Source organism: Nelumbo lutea, chromosome 8, assembly GCF_056320005.1.
Source record: "Nelumbo lutea isolate HS-2025 chromosome 8, American lotus-T2T, whole genome shotgun sequence".
Classification (NCBI taxonomy): domain Eukaryota; kingdom Viridiplantae; phylum Streptophyta; class Magnoliopsida; order Proteales; family Nelumbonaceae; genus Nelumbo; species Nelumbo lutea.
Genome location: NC_142691.1, coordinates 12,403,372 through 12,418,574, shown reverse-complemented (window position 1 = coordinate 12,418,574; position 15,203 = coordinate 12,403,372). Strand labels below are relative to the sequence as shown.

General features: G+C 39.4%; 3 protein-coding genes across 4 annotated transcripts; all 3 read right to left on the bottom strand.

Annotated features, from left to right (window-relative positions):
• Positions 1–1,048: 1,048 nt before the first annotated feature.
• LOC148842765 (uncharacterized) lies at positions 1,049–4,455 on the bottom strand. Its single transcript, XM_088957833.1, has 3 exons — positions 3,265–4,455; positions 2,597–3,015; positions 1,049–1,599 (listed from the first exon to the last, which is right to left on the bottom strand). Exons 1-3 carry the CDS (start codon positions 3,427–3,429, stop codon positions 1,161–1,163), a joined length of 1,023 nt encoding a protein of 340 aa, XP_088813959.1. The 5' UTR covers positions 3,430–4,455; the 3' UTR covers positions 1,049–1,160.
• A 3,666-nt stretch (positions 4,456–8,121) lies between these two features.
• On the bottom strand, positions 8,122–11,701 carry LOC148842764 (polyadenylate-binding protein-interacting protein 6-like). Of its 2 annotated transcripts, XM_088959346.1 has the most exons (4): positions 11,346–11,628; positions 9,857–9,931; positions 9,263–9,744; positions 8,122–8,512 (listed from the first exon to the last, which is right to left on the bottom strand). In XM_088959346.1, the coding sequence occupies exons 3-4, from the start codon at positions 9,704–9,706 to the stop codon at positions 8,354–8,356; spliced, it is 603 nt and encodes a 200-aa protein (XP_088815472.1). In that variant the 5' UTR covers positions 9,707–9,744; positions 9,857–9,931; positions 11,346–11,628; the 3' UTR covers positions 8,122–8,353. The 2 variants fall into 2 exon arrangements, with proteins under 2 accessions (XP_088815472.1, XP_088815471.1); XM_088959345.1 differs by lacking the exon at positions 9,857–9,931 and having other exon boundaries at positions 11,346–11,701.
• A 235-nt stretch (positions 11,702–11,936) lies between these two features.
• On the bottom strand, positions 11,937–13,440 carry LOC148842763 (HXXXD-type acyl-transferase family protein). The gene has a single exon (XM_088959344.1). It carries the CDS (start codon positions 13,424–13,426, stop codon positions 12,023–12,025), a length of 1,404 nt encoding a protein of 467 aa, XP_088815470.1. The 5' UTR covers positions 13,427–13,440; the 3' UTR covers positions 11,937–12,022.
• Positions 13,441–15,203: the final 1,763 nt, after the last annotated feature.

Sequence of the window (15,203 nt, the reverse complement as noted above, 5' to 3'; positions counted from 1 at the left end):
AAATGTTATCACTAGGGAGGAGGGATCAAATTAGAGGTGTAAATTGGGCAGTGTTTCCCTCCACTAGGATACTTTGGGTGTCGGTCCAGTACAGCCCATGGTTCGAGTCTGCACAGGTGGAAAAATTAAGATGGATTAAATTTCAAATCATTTCAATATGTTGTAACATAGTGGTGTGTTTTCCTTGTCAGACGGCCTGAGTTTGGGGTTTCAAGTCCATGAGCTGGCACAATATGACCAAACAGGCTGTTCTGCCCACAGCCTGTGTCCCGTGTTGTGTGCCGAGATAGGCCAACACACCGGGTTGTGGGCGGCACGGCCCTTTACACCTAGATTGAACTCAGGCCGTCTGACAGGGATTTGAAATTTAATCCATCTTAATTATTCCATCATTTCTATTTTGATAAGCAATTATTCCACCATTTCCAATGTTTAACAAGTGGATAAACCAAAAAGACATGATACGAGAAAACGAATCAGCTCATATAAAAAGTGGCAACCAATTACATGGCATTCATCAAAATTAATAAGAGGCTGACTTGTCAAAGTTCTTCAAATTCTTCCAGTATCTACTTTTACAGCATCATAGATTTATGGCAGAGTATCCCAGTTGCTCAAAATTCAAACTTCATATAGGCTATTAAAATATTTTCGTTTGTTCGTAGTTAATCAGTTAATTGTCATTTGAAATTTAGGAAGGTGCCAGCTAGTTTTCTGGTAAGGTCGGCTGGTTGGAGCAGAGTATCCCCAAAGTTTGATGCATAATACATCTCTCTTTCTCCTGTAAGATAGGAAGAAAATCAAGGGCTACACAGAACGGGGGGAGCGTTAATACCAAGGTCAAGATTGTCTAGCCAATCAACTGCATTGTTTGCTTCTCTAGATACATGAGCGTAAGAAACATTTAACCTAAATTTGAAAAGAAGACTATAACGTTCCTCTATTATCGTTTTGATGCATCATAGGGGATCTTCTACTCCTTTCAGGAACATTCATATTGAAATGAAAAAAAAAAAAAGAGTAAGAAAAATATAAATGGAATCACCGATGACAGGGAAAGAGAAAGGGGAAAGGGTTAAAGAATGAATTACATGGGATAGGCCTATGGACTATCAATTGAGTCAGTAAGATACATATAGTAACAAAATTAACCACCGTAGTCAACCTCCCAAGATGCGCTTGAGAGCAGCTCTTTGCTCAGAAGTTAATCTTGCTGGAAACTTCACTTCGAATTTAATCCTTAAATTGCCCTTATTCCCTGGCTCCTTGCTTATCGGCATTCCTTCCTTTGCAATCACAAGTTCGTATCCTGGGCTCACAATATCTGATACTGGGATACTCAGGTCTCGACCATCAAGTGTCACAAGGCTCATTACGGTCCCTGACAAAGCATCTGCTAGTGAAATCTTTTGGTTCACAATGAGATCATTGCTATCCCTCTTGTAGACATCATGGGGTTTCTCATCAATCACAAAGACAAGGTCTGCTGGGAGCTGGTTCACCTGTTCATTCCCTTTGTCTGGGAATGTGATCTTCGTTCCTTTCTTCCAGCCAGGCTTCACATCAATTGTTAAAATCTCTGATTCTGGAACTAGCCTTCTGTGTAGTGTGTTTTTTTTTTCCAAGGAGAGAAGTGTACATAAGATCAGCAAGACTAGAATAGTAGTATATTTAAAGTGAACAAAAGTGTATGAATCGTAAGTCATCATCATCTGCATTCTGAGAAAACCATAAATTTAATGGGTGTGGATCCATAAACCACTAAGATCTACATCCTGAGCAAGTTACAAATACATGAAATGAACCATGCCTCAAGTTTGGTTGGATCTTCATGTTATATTGAAAATTTTCATTCTGATATTACTAGGAAATTATTAAAGACATGGTTGGATATTCAGTCTTGTATTGTAATTGTAACATTATATTTATATGTGTATCTAAAACTTAAAAGTGTGAAAATGTGAATTGTGGTTACTCAAAGGGTAGTTCACAAGGCTTTTTTTGGGGGGACAAAACATGGTGAAATTTATAATCCTTCTTGGCTGGTAGATATTGCTGACAAGGAAGCCTCTGTACAATGTTGTTTTCTGTGATAATGAAATATTGGTTACCATAGAAACTTTTCCAACATTCCCAAAGGCTGAATATAGTAATTACCAGAATAAAAAAGGTTCAGAAACATAAATGAAATGGAAGCATATTGTCAAATGTTTTATTGGTTATGAGTTTAATTATGAAAATGACTGTGTCAGTTAAACTTAACCATTTCTGAAAGAAAGACAAATTCTAGGAAAAACTGTTTAACAATTTATAGCTCATAGAATGTCTTCCAAAGAACATACCATCCACAATATGAAAACCAACATCACATCATATTCCTACTGAAGTTAAAGCATCCAGAGTTATTATTGCATATAACTGTGCTTAATGTGCAAGGCAGATCACCAATCAATCACAAATCAACCAAATACAAATGTTGTAGCTAAGCAGGTGCTGTGTTTACCATTAATAAGGATGATTCCTATAATGAAAATCAATATGGAGAAAAAAAAAACATTCAACCATTAAAGAATTAAGGAAGAATTAACATATATACCCATTAGCATCGACAACATTTCTAGAGATCTTCATCTTCCTTGTTGACCCAGTGTAGAGCTCCTCAAGGGTACATGGTAGCTTGCTCTCAATTGGAGGGGGCTTCCGTGGTGCGCCGCCCCCATTAGCCGCTTCACCATATGTTCTGAAGGCATTATCACCTCCACCAAACCCCCCAAACATCCCTCCATCAGATTGGAACCTCGTAGACTTCCCATGCCCAGTTGATGCGAACCCAAAAGGGTTTCTCCCAAAGAATTCGGCAAAGATGTCCTCTGCATTTCGAGGATTGAACCTGAAATCATTTGAGCAACTTCCATTGTGAAATCCACCACTGCTGGAACCTGGAGGAGGCATGCCCTTTAATCCTTCTTCCCCATATTGATCATAGACTGATCTTTTCTGTGCGTCGCTCAAGACCTGAAACAGCAGAACACAATACATCGTTCAAGTTCTAAAATTCCCGGGAAAGGATGTTTCTGGGTGTTTTGACTTCAGCTATTTTTCCTTGTTTATTTAGAACAGAAATCTCAAATTCATAAATAGAGAAACCAAATCAAATTGACAGCAATTATACTGCACGACGTTAAGTTAGACAACAAGCATAATGAATCAATCAATCGAAAAACCTTACACAATTTTCATACTTTGTAAGGTTAGGAAACTCACTTCATAGGCTTCGGAGATCTTCTTGAACTGAGCTTCTGCTTCTTTTTTGCTGTTAGGATTCTTGTCCGGATGCCATTTCATAGCTAATCTCCTATAGGACTTCTTGAGATCGTCATCGGTTGCGTTCCTATTGACCTTCAAAATGTTGTAATAATCGACTCCCATCCCGAACAAGATGGGCAGATATTATATATCTTTTGTCAGAAGAAGACCTTCGCAATCTGCAGGAAATTCTATTCCAGTTTCCGAATTCCAATGACGTTATTATTCAAAAAGAGATCTTTAAGCACCGCCGTGAGCTCCCAGAACAAAACATCGATTTGGAGATTCTTCTGGACTAATGAATCGCACACTAGCAGAAACAGATTAAACACCAAAGAAATGCACAGGAAACGCAATATTTGCGCCACGGAAGCCCAAATCCCTGACTGCCCTGCCTAATTTCACCATGCACAACCCCAATCTCTGCAAATTTCTTCCGGAAACACATGAAACAACCACTGAAATTTCAGCGATTCCTTGAAGCAAAATAATGGAATCGTCCGAGGAACTCGTAAACCTCTCAAACACATACAACCACGCACCGAATTCTTGCACATTCACGAAGAACTGACGACGAAAAAACAAAATTTGGCATTCAAAGATTCCAAACTTTAGTGGAAGTCTTCCTCAAAAGATCCCCACCAGGCGCGTCAACTTTTTCTTCTTCCTCTTCTTCTTTATAGGAAGTCTTTGTAATGGTTTTGAGTTTCAAACAAAAACTACTCCTTTTCCCTTTATTTCTTACATTGACGACGTCAAAGAGAAGCTCTCGGACCAGCAAATCAGTCTCAGAGAAAACAAGCAGATTCAAAGAATGAAAGAACTACCGGAAAAGAGACCGACTGCAAATGAATCGAAAGTCGGACACCAACCATACCTCTCTCCTCTCCCTGTAATAAACGGAAGTGGGTGGTCGCTGGTCGGGGCAGGGACCAGTCAGGATCTGCTGCAGACGCAAAATTGTGCGAATCTTGCTACATGTCCAATCACGATTGAACACGTCAGTGTTACCTATATGGAACCCATTTATGATGTGGGCTCCATGAACACGTAAAACACGAGTTCACATCTCCGCCCCACAACGCCCCACAGCACATCCAGTTTCCGGTTGGCGTATGTGGGGCGAAGATGTGAACTCGTGTTTTACGTAACACTGGCTGAGTGGCTGGCGTATTCACAGGTTGTTTCACTTGTAATTGTTTGTCCAGTTTCCGGTTTCGGATCTACCATCATTTTCGCGGGAACATAGATTTGGGTGGTCCGGAACCGGATTAGAGGGACTGGGCATGGGTGATGGTCTCTGTGCCTCTGTCCTGTCCTCAGGATCGGGTTTAGCAACTCTAACTCAGTGACTCAGTGTCGGTGAGCCGCATCGGAACTAAAAAGAACGACTGATAGATAGAACTAGAAAAAAAAAATCCATTTGAAGCTGGGAACCTCAGAGCTTTTGTGCCTGGGATAGCCAAACACAAACAGTCCATTTCCAGCATAACACCCAGACCCAGCCAAACACTAAAATGTCTCTTGCCATTTTGAAGCCAAGAAGTGAAATTCAGCAATTTTTTAATTAGGGTAAATTGCTAAAACCTTATGAAGTTTTCGGTTGTTGGCTTACCAATGTTGGTAAGAAACAGGATTCAGTCAGAGCAAAGTCCATTCGAACAGCCATCATAGCCTTGCATTGGAAATATCTCCCCATGAAATAAAGCATAAAAGTGCAGAGATATACCCCATGCAAGGCTATAAAGGCTGTTCGAACAGTGTTTGAATGGACTTTGCTCAGGCTGAAGCCAATCTCTGTCCGTAAACCTCCCCAAAAGTTTACTAATTGCAATCACCTCCCCTGAAATTTCTGACATGGTGGTAAGTAAATTCTTTTGTTAGAATTTTCTAAAAAGAGGCATGAAAATGTCTAAAATATTCATGTAATTACTTTTGACCAAAGCATTTATTTTTCATTTTTCTTTTCATATGAATCGCTAGTCCAAATCCTTCCAATCTCGCATAAAAAAAATCCTTTCAATCTCTTTTTTGAAATTGATTTATCTTTCAAATTTGCCCTTCATATCAGTTACTAAAATGTAGAGCTGCACCTTTAAATTCTCTACTTTTTTTATTGTTAATAAAGTTTGTACTTTTTTTCTTGTAAAAAATAGCCTAAATAGTAGCGGTGGAAATTGGGTGGGTTGGGTTTGGTTTGGATTGAACTTCAACCCAACCCATCTAACCCACCAACCCATTAATGACCCAGTTGGATAAAGTTAAATGGATTGGGTTCAACCCAAATCCGCTTTGACCCAATCCAACTCAGTAACCTATTAATCTTAGAACAACATAGCTTATGTATTTTAAAGAAAAAACCAATTCCCTTATAACAAATAATATGGTCATGGCTTGATGGCAATAGCGGTTATTCTTTGCATAAGTGGTGAAGGTTCAAATCAAATTATATCAATATTATTTCTACAAGGAAAACAAAAAGCAAATTAAGCATATGGAACCATTTGACTATGTCTAGGTCTTGGGTTTGGATGATCCACTTAGGTTTAAACCGGTCAGGCCAACTTGACCATCTTAACCCAGGTTGTGTTGGTTTAGGTCAGATGGGCCCAAATTTGGTTGGGTTTCGGATCATATTGGGTTGAATTGACCCAGACCGATTCAAATCATTTGGATCCAAGTTGGTATGGATTTGGTTGGGTCGAGCCTGATTTGGGCCAGTACATGTCGACCATGGCCCGAATCGCCTGGGACCAGGATCGGACCGGTCAACATGAATTGGGGTCTATCCAGACTGGGTTGAACCGATTTGTGTTGATCTATACCTACCTGGATTGGTCCTAAATTGTTTGGATCTAGGTCAGACCAAGGGTTAGTTTCGGTTGAGTTGACCCAGGCTAAGCTGGCATGGGTTCATATTTGGAACCAAGCCACCCGACCCAAGACAGATCGAGATGGGTCGACCATGCAATCCAAACTAAAATCAAGTTTGTCTAGCCCAAACCGGTCCAAATCGAGTTGGGTTGGGATGCCTGAATGATCTAATCTAGAGTTGGATTTGGTTGGCCCAAATCAAGTTGGTCTAGAGTACTAGGTTGTTTGGGCTAGGTATGTTGGGGCATTTGTGCTAAAATCAAATTGGACCAAATTGGGCCATTTGACTTAATTAGGATTTATGTCAATCTGGGTGAACTATATTGGTTTGAGCCAAAACAATTTTTAGTCAATAATTAATAAAAAATAATGCATTAATTATAAATTATTTCACATAAATGAAGAAAATAAAAAAAAGGCTAAGGAATTCACAATTGTATCATTAATGGTTAACCCAATGGATATCCACAACCCAAGCTAACCCATTTAAATTGACCCAATGGGCCATCAACCTATTTCCAATCCGCTAAGTAAATGGGCGGATTGGGTGAATTCAAGATTCAAAGTATTGATACGTATCATGGCTTACCGATATGCCCCTTCAGGGGTTGTATTGGGTCAGACACTGGTTCAGAGGGTGGTCGGGCCTTAAACCAATCCCTCTGAACTGGTTATGATAAAAAATAAAACTTATAAAAAGTACCGATACACTACGGCATATCGACCTGCGTCGATACTTTGAACGTTAGGTGGGGTTCAATGGGTTGGGTGGGAAATCGCCACCCCTACTCAATAATAATTACATGCGTATTTTACATGAGATCTATCAAAATATTTAGAAGAGATGATTGTAATTACCAAATCAAAGGTTTTAACAACTATCAGAAATGTATAGAGGTAATTGACCTTTTTGAAATGGTGTAGATGTGCAGTAGAAATCAGAATTCTACAATAGGCTTCTCCGTAAATTATATGCAATGTGCGGTTAAGATTCTACCATCATTTGATTAGACTTGCTTGGAGGCCCACGGACACACCACCGCACTTAGCAACTATCAGAGACCCTAAATTATATGCAACGTGCGGTTAAGATTCCACCATCATTTGATTAGACATGTTTTGAGGCCCACGGACACACCACCGCACTTAGCAACTATCAGAGACCCTAAATTATATGCAATGTATGATGCCACAAACTATGTCCTCGCTCATGGTAATTTGTACTTTTATAGACAGACAAAAGATATACTATTTTAAGGGGTTTGTAGAAATAAGGGTTTAGAATTGGAATTGAAGTGGCCCGTTCTCATTCCAGCCAGTTGGTTGGGTGAAATTGGATTCCGATTCTCATGAATTCACATATGAGGAAACGATCAATTTAAGCTTTCAGCCTTCTCTCCTTAGAAATGAGAATCTCATTCAACCACCTCTCTCCAAAAAAACAGAAAAAAGTCATGTGACTAAAATTCCCCTCAAACCCTATTTCTCTTTACCCTACCCCACTCTCTTTGCATATCTTATAAGATCTGATTCGTATTCTTGTTTCAACCAAACAGGCTGTGGAATAGGCAACTCCGGTTGTAAGAGATTTCAATTTTGATTCCCATTCCGATTCTGACCAATGAATCAAATGGACCCATAGTATCATTATGAAGAATTTACAATTTTATTCATAAATAATTCCCTCAAAAACCGAGTTATCGAATATAACGGCATAACATATGGCAGACATGATTCAAAGAAGATTCTGAACCCCACAATTCAACATATCTAACCTATGGGATCTAAAATACTTGGATCGACTTCATTATTTAGGAATTAGGATTTCTTTTCCATTCAAATTCAATGAGAATGACTTTCTACCTACCTGACTCTAGATTTGTGAAGCCGAGAGAGAGTTGCAAAAAAGTTAACCACAAACTCACAAAGAGTCACCAAACAGATAAAAAGGGGGAAAATTACTTTCATTTGATAAAGTGCGATCAACATTAACGCAGAAGAAAAACTGCACAAGGGATTACCGATGAAGCAGAACTCTTGAAGACAAAAGAGAATGAACACATCAATGAAGAATTACACAACATGTACCATGACTGATATTTCCAATTTCACTCGAGGAAAGAACCCTCCCTAATCGCGTCTTACCACACAATCACAAACAGCAGAGGTCATGTCAAGAGGTAGATGGCAATGGACAAGATGATGACCCACTGGCTTCACCAGAAGTGTTCAGCCTTATAGACGGTTCTTGTTCATCTGGAGATTCAAATCCTGGCACGTCACCAATGTCTAAGCTGTCTGGAAGATGTTGAGATGCATCCGCTGGGTATACCTGTACACAGAGTAAAACAACTCAAACTAAGTAATAATATGATCAGAAAAATATCAACATTATGAACGGTCTACTGAACTATGCAAATGATTAAGAAAGAGACAACATAGGAGGTAGAATTTCCAATTGCATTATACAGTAGGCATGATATAGTGGTTATTTCAAATTAAAAGGCAGAGGAAGGTCTCCCTTAAAAGAGAAAATCCACCCATCATTATAGCTTAACTAGTCTCTTAGGCAAGTAATTTAATGAAAAAAAGTATGACCACTTGGCTCTAGTTAACATTTTGTTTTTGGGTAGAAGGGTTCTAGTTAACAGGATAATACACATTGTAATGATACACTAATTTACTGTCAAATCCGTCTGAAGTGTCAACTAAATAGAAACAGCATGCATGGGGTTATTATTTCTATAAAAATACTGCAATTACAATCTTCTTTTGAAAAAACTTTATATCATCATCAATTTTGATAGAAGGTGCCACAGATGCATCATATGACATGTCCTCCCAAACAAATCAATTTCCCACCAGAAAGAAATCAAAAGAAGGGGAAAATACTGAAAAGGAAAATGGAAAATAGCGACTATTACACTAATGGTTGAAGATATGAAGCATGAAGTTCAGAGAACAAGAACACAAAAGAAAAAAAAATGCTACATACTGATTTATGTTATAACTAATCAACTGCAATACTATCCCATTTAGCAAACTGAAACAAAATGGATAGTTTTAACATACAAATTAATACCTCAAGTTGGTGGAGCATATCAACTGAGGCTTCCAGGTCACCTGCATTTGCAGAGTATACATCAACTAGTGATTGATCTGACAAACTAGGGAACATGGTAGCAAGGTATGCTAGATCCATCTCAAAATTGTCATATGCATTGTGCTTTTCTGTTGCGTAACTAGGATTGCATGACAATGAATCATGAGAATTGTCATCCATGTGGCTTTTCTGAGTCAAATCCATCGAATTGAGTAGTTCTTCAATACCATGCACATTAAAATCAAGAGAAGCTTCGCCTGGGAGCTGGTTCTCTTCTGTTTCCTGTCCTTCAGAGGAATTTTTGGACCAGGCATCTGTATCAACAATCTTGGAACCACTACTTATCTCAAAAGCATTTTTATCAGCATCCTCTCTTTTGGAGAGTGGAACATATGATGCTGCATACGGATTTAAAGAAGACATTCCTGGCTTTATTATCTCAGATCATAGAAGAGACCTCACTGTCCACAAATAACACATATATAAAACATATGAACTTTGAGAAATAACACAAGTAGGGCCGGTTATGTTAATTTATTCTAAAAACACAGGTCTAAATACAAGTTGACATACCCATAAAAAATGTTATAGGTGTAGTTGAAGGTCTAATTGAAACCATGTTGACATAACCCCCAGTCATGTAAAGAACTAGAGACATGTAAAGCACATAAATTGTAAGAAACAAAGGAAAAGGTTAGTCATATTTAAGTACTTTTAGGAAAAGGAAACACAATTACTCATTTGAACTAGTGAAAAGGGGCAAACAACGCATTTGACCCTCAAACCTCTGTCTACATTGGATTAACAGAAACATAGAGATAATCAAAATTTCCTCCCTTCCAAAACTTTGTGAATTGATTAATGGTAAATATTGATTACAGATCTGCACATATCAAGCCTACAAAGGTGGTAATGAACATAATTGGATACTCCATCTCATTAGTTTATACACAATTTAATTCCTGTCCTTGGTATTATCCTTACCAAGAGTTCTTCCTATGTACTCAAGTGTACTATGATTTTGAAAATATTCTCTCTATCAATGTAAATCACATAGACATATATACATGTATATATAAATAAAGAAAAAATCTAATACGTCACATAGATCCCATAATTCAAATGACTCATGTCAATATGGGTTGGAACCACAAGTAGAATGCAATTTTTTAACTTAGGATTTCATCATCTCATCTTTCTGTGACAAGCCAACTATGAGGCCACAAGACGGATAGAAAAATCAGATTAATGTTCTAGTTTATAACAGGTAGTAATCCCAAGAACAACTAGGACAGGAACAGAGGAATCGACTTGTAATGTTCAAAATTTCACCACTCAAAAGATGAGAATTTCACGTCTGGCTAAGTTTTACGTGAACACATGAAAACGAACCAAAAAGGAAGCAAAAAAACTCTATATTTTACACACAGAAAGGTATCATAGAAGCAGGAGATATCTGGAACAAGATTTAAAATTTTCTGCAACAGTATGTTATTTGAAATGATAAATTGGACATAAACTATTACTAGATTGGGACATTAATAGGAAATAATGGCTTATCATAGGAAAACGATACATGGATTCAAGAAATGTGGCACTCAGAAAATTAATTATCTCGAACAATGAACTCTTGAATATTTCTTACTCCAACACAGAGCATGAAATAAGACAATTATTAAATAGTATTACCGCGGGAAGAAACAGAACAATATAAAAAATTATAATTTACGTCAGGTATATAAAGTTAAATGAAATCATGCAACTGGATTCCAATATATCCACCAAGCATCGATGCTTTTCATCTTTTCTCTGTATTACTCTGTGAAGAATACTAACACTTTCATATAACCAAACATATCAAAGAAAAATCCAAGATAAAATCCGCACACCAGGCAGACAGGCACTATGAAACTCAAAAGGATCAATGAGAAACATAATTGGACACCGAAGCCTCCAAGATCAGGATAAATCGCTCTCTCAATTAAACATTTGAAGAAGAATTGAAAACAACAAAGGCGAGAAATGATACAGAACAAGAGAAGGACATCCGATAAACGCCTACCTGTACTGGAGGACGAAAAGCAAAAGTCGATCACTCTGAAACCCTAACTCGAGATCGTTTCATCTCCAAACAACCGAGGATTCGTGGAACTTGGAAGAATTGTAGGAGTAGTATGCCGAATAACTCAGTTGGGAAGACGGTGCCAGAGATCACGCCATCAATGAAAGCTCGAAATAATTACGAGATTCAGAAGTTCAGAACGGAAGATGTGTCGGAGAAATGGGAAAAATAACGACGAAACGAAGGAATTTTTGATTGATTGACTATGCAGACATCAGAGCTTGATATTCGAAGTTGGTAGCGCTATATATATTAACGAAATTATAAAATTCGAACTTTACTCGACAATATCAACCCTATTCTTTTCAATATTGACTTGCGATATTTGGTTTCTAAGGGAATAACCTCGAGGGCATGCATGTCAATATGCCGTCCATTTCGAATGGGACCGTTTATTTGCTTGCTTAGTGATAATAACGTACATGCCTCTGCATCGCGGAAGCTCGCTGTATCCAACAATTCATGTTCGGTTAATTTGCTGATAAATCAATCTACGCCGTCCAATTAGGCTATTTGGTGGGCCAAAGCTAGCAAATCAATCAACAATCTAGATTCATGAACACAAATCGGTGATCGATCCGGCGCAACATGGGCCAAGGCCCATGGCCCAACAATCCTTATTCCACTTCAGGAGCTTCATCACCTGTGTCCATTCGAGATAAAAGCTCTCTGAACTTAGAAGTTGCAGATTCAGGCAAGCAAATGCACACCACCATTGATCCTCCGGGGGGCGAGTCGCCGTCCGGCAACAAAATACAAACCTGCGGCGTCGGAGTTAGGTCGATCGGACCGGCGTAAACCGGCTGGCCCCACCCGAAATCCGCAGACTCGTACATGGAGAACCTCGTCCATTGTGTGATCGTCAACTTCCCAGCGAACTCAAGCCTGCTCGGCCTGTCCACCTCGACGTAATCAATCACGGATCTTACGTAGTCCTCCGAGACACCAACTCTCGCCTCGCGGACTGACCGAGACGTGGCCGAGAGCTTCCCGCCCACGAGCTGTGAGACCGTGCTGGTCGCACAAGCTAAGCAGACCACATTGCCATAGAATCCATCCTTCAATGGTGGGTTTCTAAGTTTCTGGCGGGCATTCACCGAGAATGTCAGTCGGAGCTTGTAGTCCGACGGTGTCACGTTAAGGGCCTTTACCCATGATCTCCAGATGTGTGCTGCCATGGCGTCGAAAGTGGTACATGAGTGATGCTGATCATCAGGCTGCGCCAACTGTTTGATCTGAACCTGAAACTCTCGGTTGACCCTATAGCACTTCTGGACCGGTTTTACTTGCCAGAGAGTGGAGGTAAGGCTGGAGCCATCGTCCATCCTCATGAACTCAAGATGTGGGTACTTCACTAGGGGCGGGTCTCTCGGCCGAAAGAACTCCCTGTCCCAGCATGGCACGGGGCTTGTCACAAGGGCGCCCGCCCGGGCCGTCGCGGCCCAAGCACCGACGAATTGCATTGCGCCTAAGCCATCGCATAGACAATGGCACAGCCGTAGGCCAAGGCTGAACCCCCCGCAACTGAAACTCGTGACCTGAGCGATAACCAGCGGCATGTCGACCACCTTGTAAGCCTCTTCATCGGGGAATCTGTAGATCAGTGGAGACCAAGCAGGATTAGGGACTGAAAGGCCTCCTAGGTCAGTGATGGCCATTTCTGAGTGTGCTTCGACCATGAGCGCCCCTTGTTTGGGCCCAAAAAACACCTCCAGTTTCCCATGCTGGGTCTCCCTGAGCCGACCCGAAAATGGGTAGTAGGGCACCAGAACACTAGCCAGGGCGTCGTGTAATATCTTAACGACCAGCTTCCTTTGCGTGCTGCTCAAATTGTTTGATCGATAGAAATACAGAGTTGGGGTGAAGACACGAGCTCCGACCACATCGTCGAGGTTGGAGAGGTATAAGCAGTCGCCGGCGCCAGCAGGAATTGGACCGGCCGGCATGACTGGAGTGACGTGGTCTATGGTTATAGGGATGTCTATATGAGGGAACCGAAGCTCCTGAACCCATGTAGCCATGAAAGGGTGTGAAGGGAGGTTGTGTTTGGGTGGGACTTGTAGAGGATTTAGAGTTTAAGTAGACAAGGAAAAGTTCAAAGCTTCATATTTTTCTTTTGGTAAATGGCTAAATGCAAATTCATTTCTTCGGTGTGGACTATGGAGCAGTTGGAAATGGATTTACTCATGATGTGTGTTGACGAGTTTTCTGATTGAACTTATATTCCCATGTTGGGAGTCCAATCTTTGTGTGACTTTATTCTTTTATTCTTCATCTGTTTTGACTGATCCACAGAAGAATTGGTTGGGTGGATGTGGATTGAATTTGTATTGACGTATAACACATTGCAAGAGCGATTGTCCATCCTTTACAATCAAAAGCAGAGTTTTGAGACCTGGCCTGGCCAGATGGTTGGACCGTTCAACCCTTGAGGCCTTGACCCAGATCCAGTTACAAAGGAGTTATGAGCTTTTTATGATTATTATTGTTTTTTTTTTTCTGATCTTTTATTAGTTTTTCATTTTTATTGAACCAATCGAGCGGTCGACCAGGTCCAGGTTGATTGGACCGTTACACACTCAAACATCTATAGACGTACCACTTATCACTTTCCAAGTGTTTGTGAGCTTATCTAATTCTTTATTTCATTTGCACTGATGCAAAAATAAAAGAAATTACAAATTAAATTGCACCGTAAACAACTTGGCTACACAGGATTAAACGAATCTAAGCGCTATGCCAAAAGACTTTTAAGTATTAATCATCCATGCCTCCATGGTCTAAGCTAAGATACCCTTCTACTACCACACCGCTAAAATTAACTGAACCAAACCGCAAATTTCAATTCAGTTTGGTCTAGAGTCTAGGCTTATGTTTTGGATCGGTTTTTTTGAAATTTAAAAACCAAACCGTAAACCGAAATGTATTATAATATATAATATATAATAAAATAAATTATCAAAGCACTCCCTTATTCTAACCAAATTGATGCTTAAATAGCATATAAATTACAATGATTCAATGATTTTATGATAATTAAAAGAATATGTATTATTTATTCAATCGTATATATTGTTTGTGCTTTTTAATTGGGTTAAGGCTAATTGAATGGCCTAAGTCGTAGTAAAAACCACACCAAACCATAATAAAACAGTTTAGTTTAGTCCAAGAATTCGATTATTAATTATTGATTTCATTTGAGGCCTTTTTTTAAATTGTACCGAACCAAACCATGAACACCTCTATCGCCACCATTGAACTCACAAGGTATGTTTAGTAAGAAACTAGGAAAGCCCTACCAAGAAAATGACTTTAGGATGAAACTATTTTTATTTTTCAGTAGCTAGCTTCTTCAATGCAGCTGTGTCAATATAGGAATCAAAGCTGAAGCCCTCTCACACAGGATATTTTTCAGTCTATCCTCCCAACCAAAAACCGTTCCACATGATATGTTTCCACACATCTTATGGTGAGAGGTGCTTGTTAGAAGCAATTGGATCCCAATGCATCACAAGTCATTACTAGGAACATGACAAATTGCTAATTGCCAAGTCGATCAACTTCCCTATTTTATTTATTTATATCCATTTTTTGATAATTCTATTTATATCCATTTAAGCTGCATTTGGCATTCCTTATTGTAAGGACTTATTTCCTTTTTGGGGTTAAAATGCCCCTATGAACACTGAATTTTTAATTGTAAAATGGAAATAAGTCCTTAAAATAAGGAATGGCAAATGCAGACTTAATCTAAACTAGGAATGGCCACTGGTTGAGTTTGGGGGAAGACCATATTTG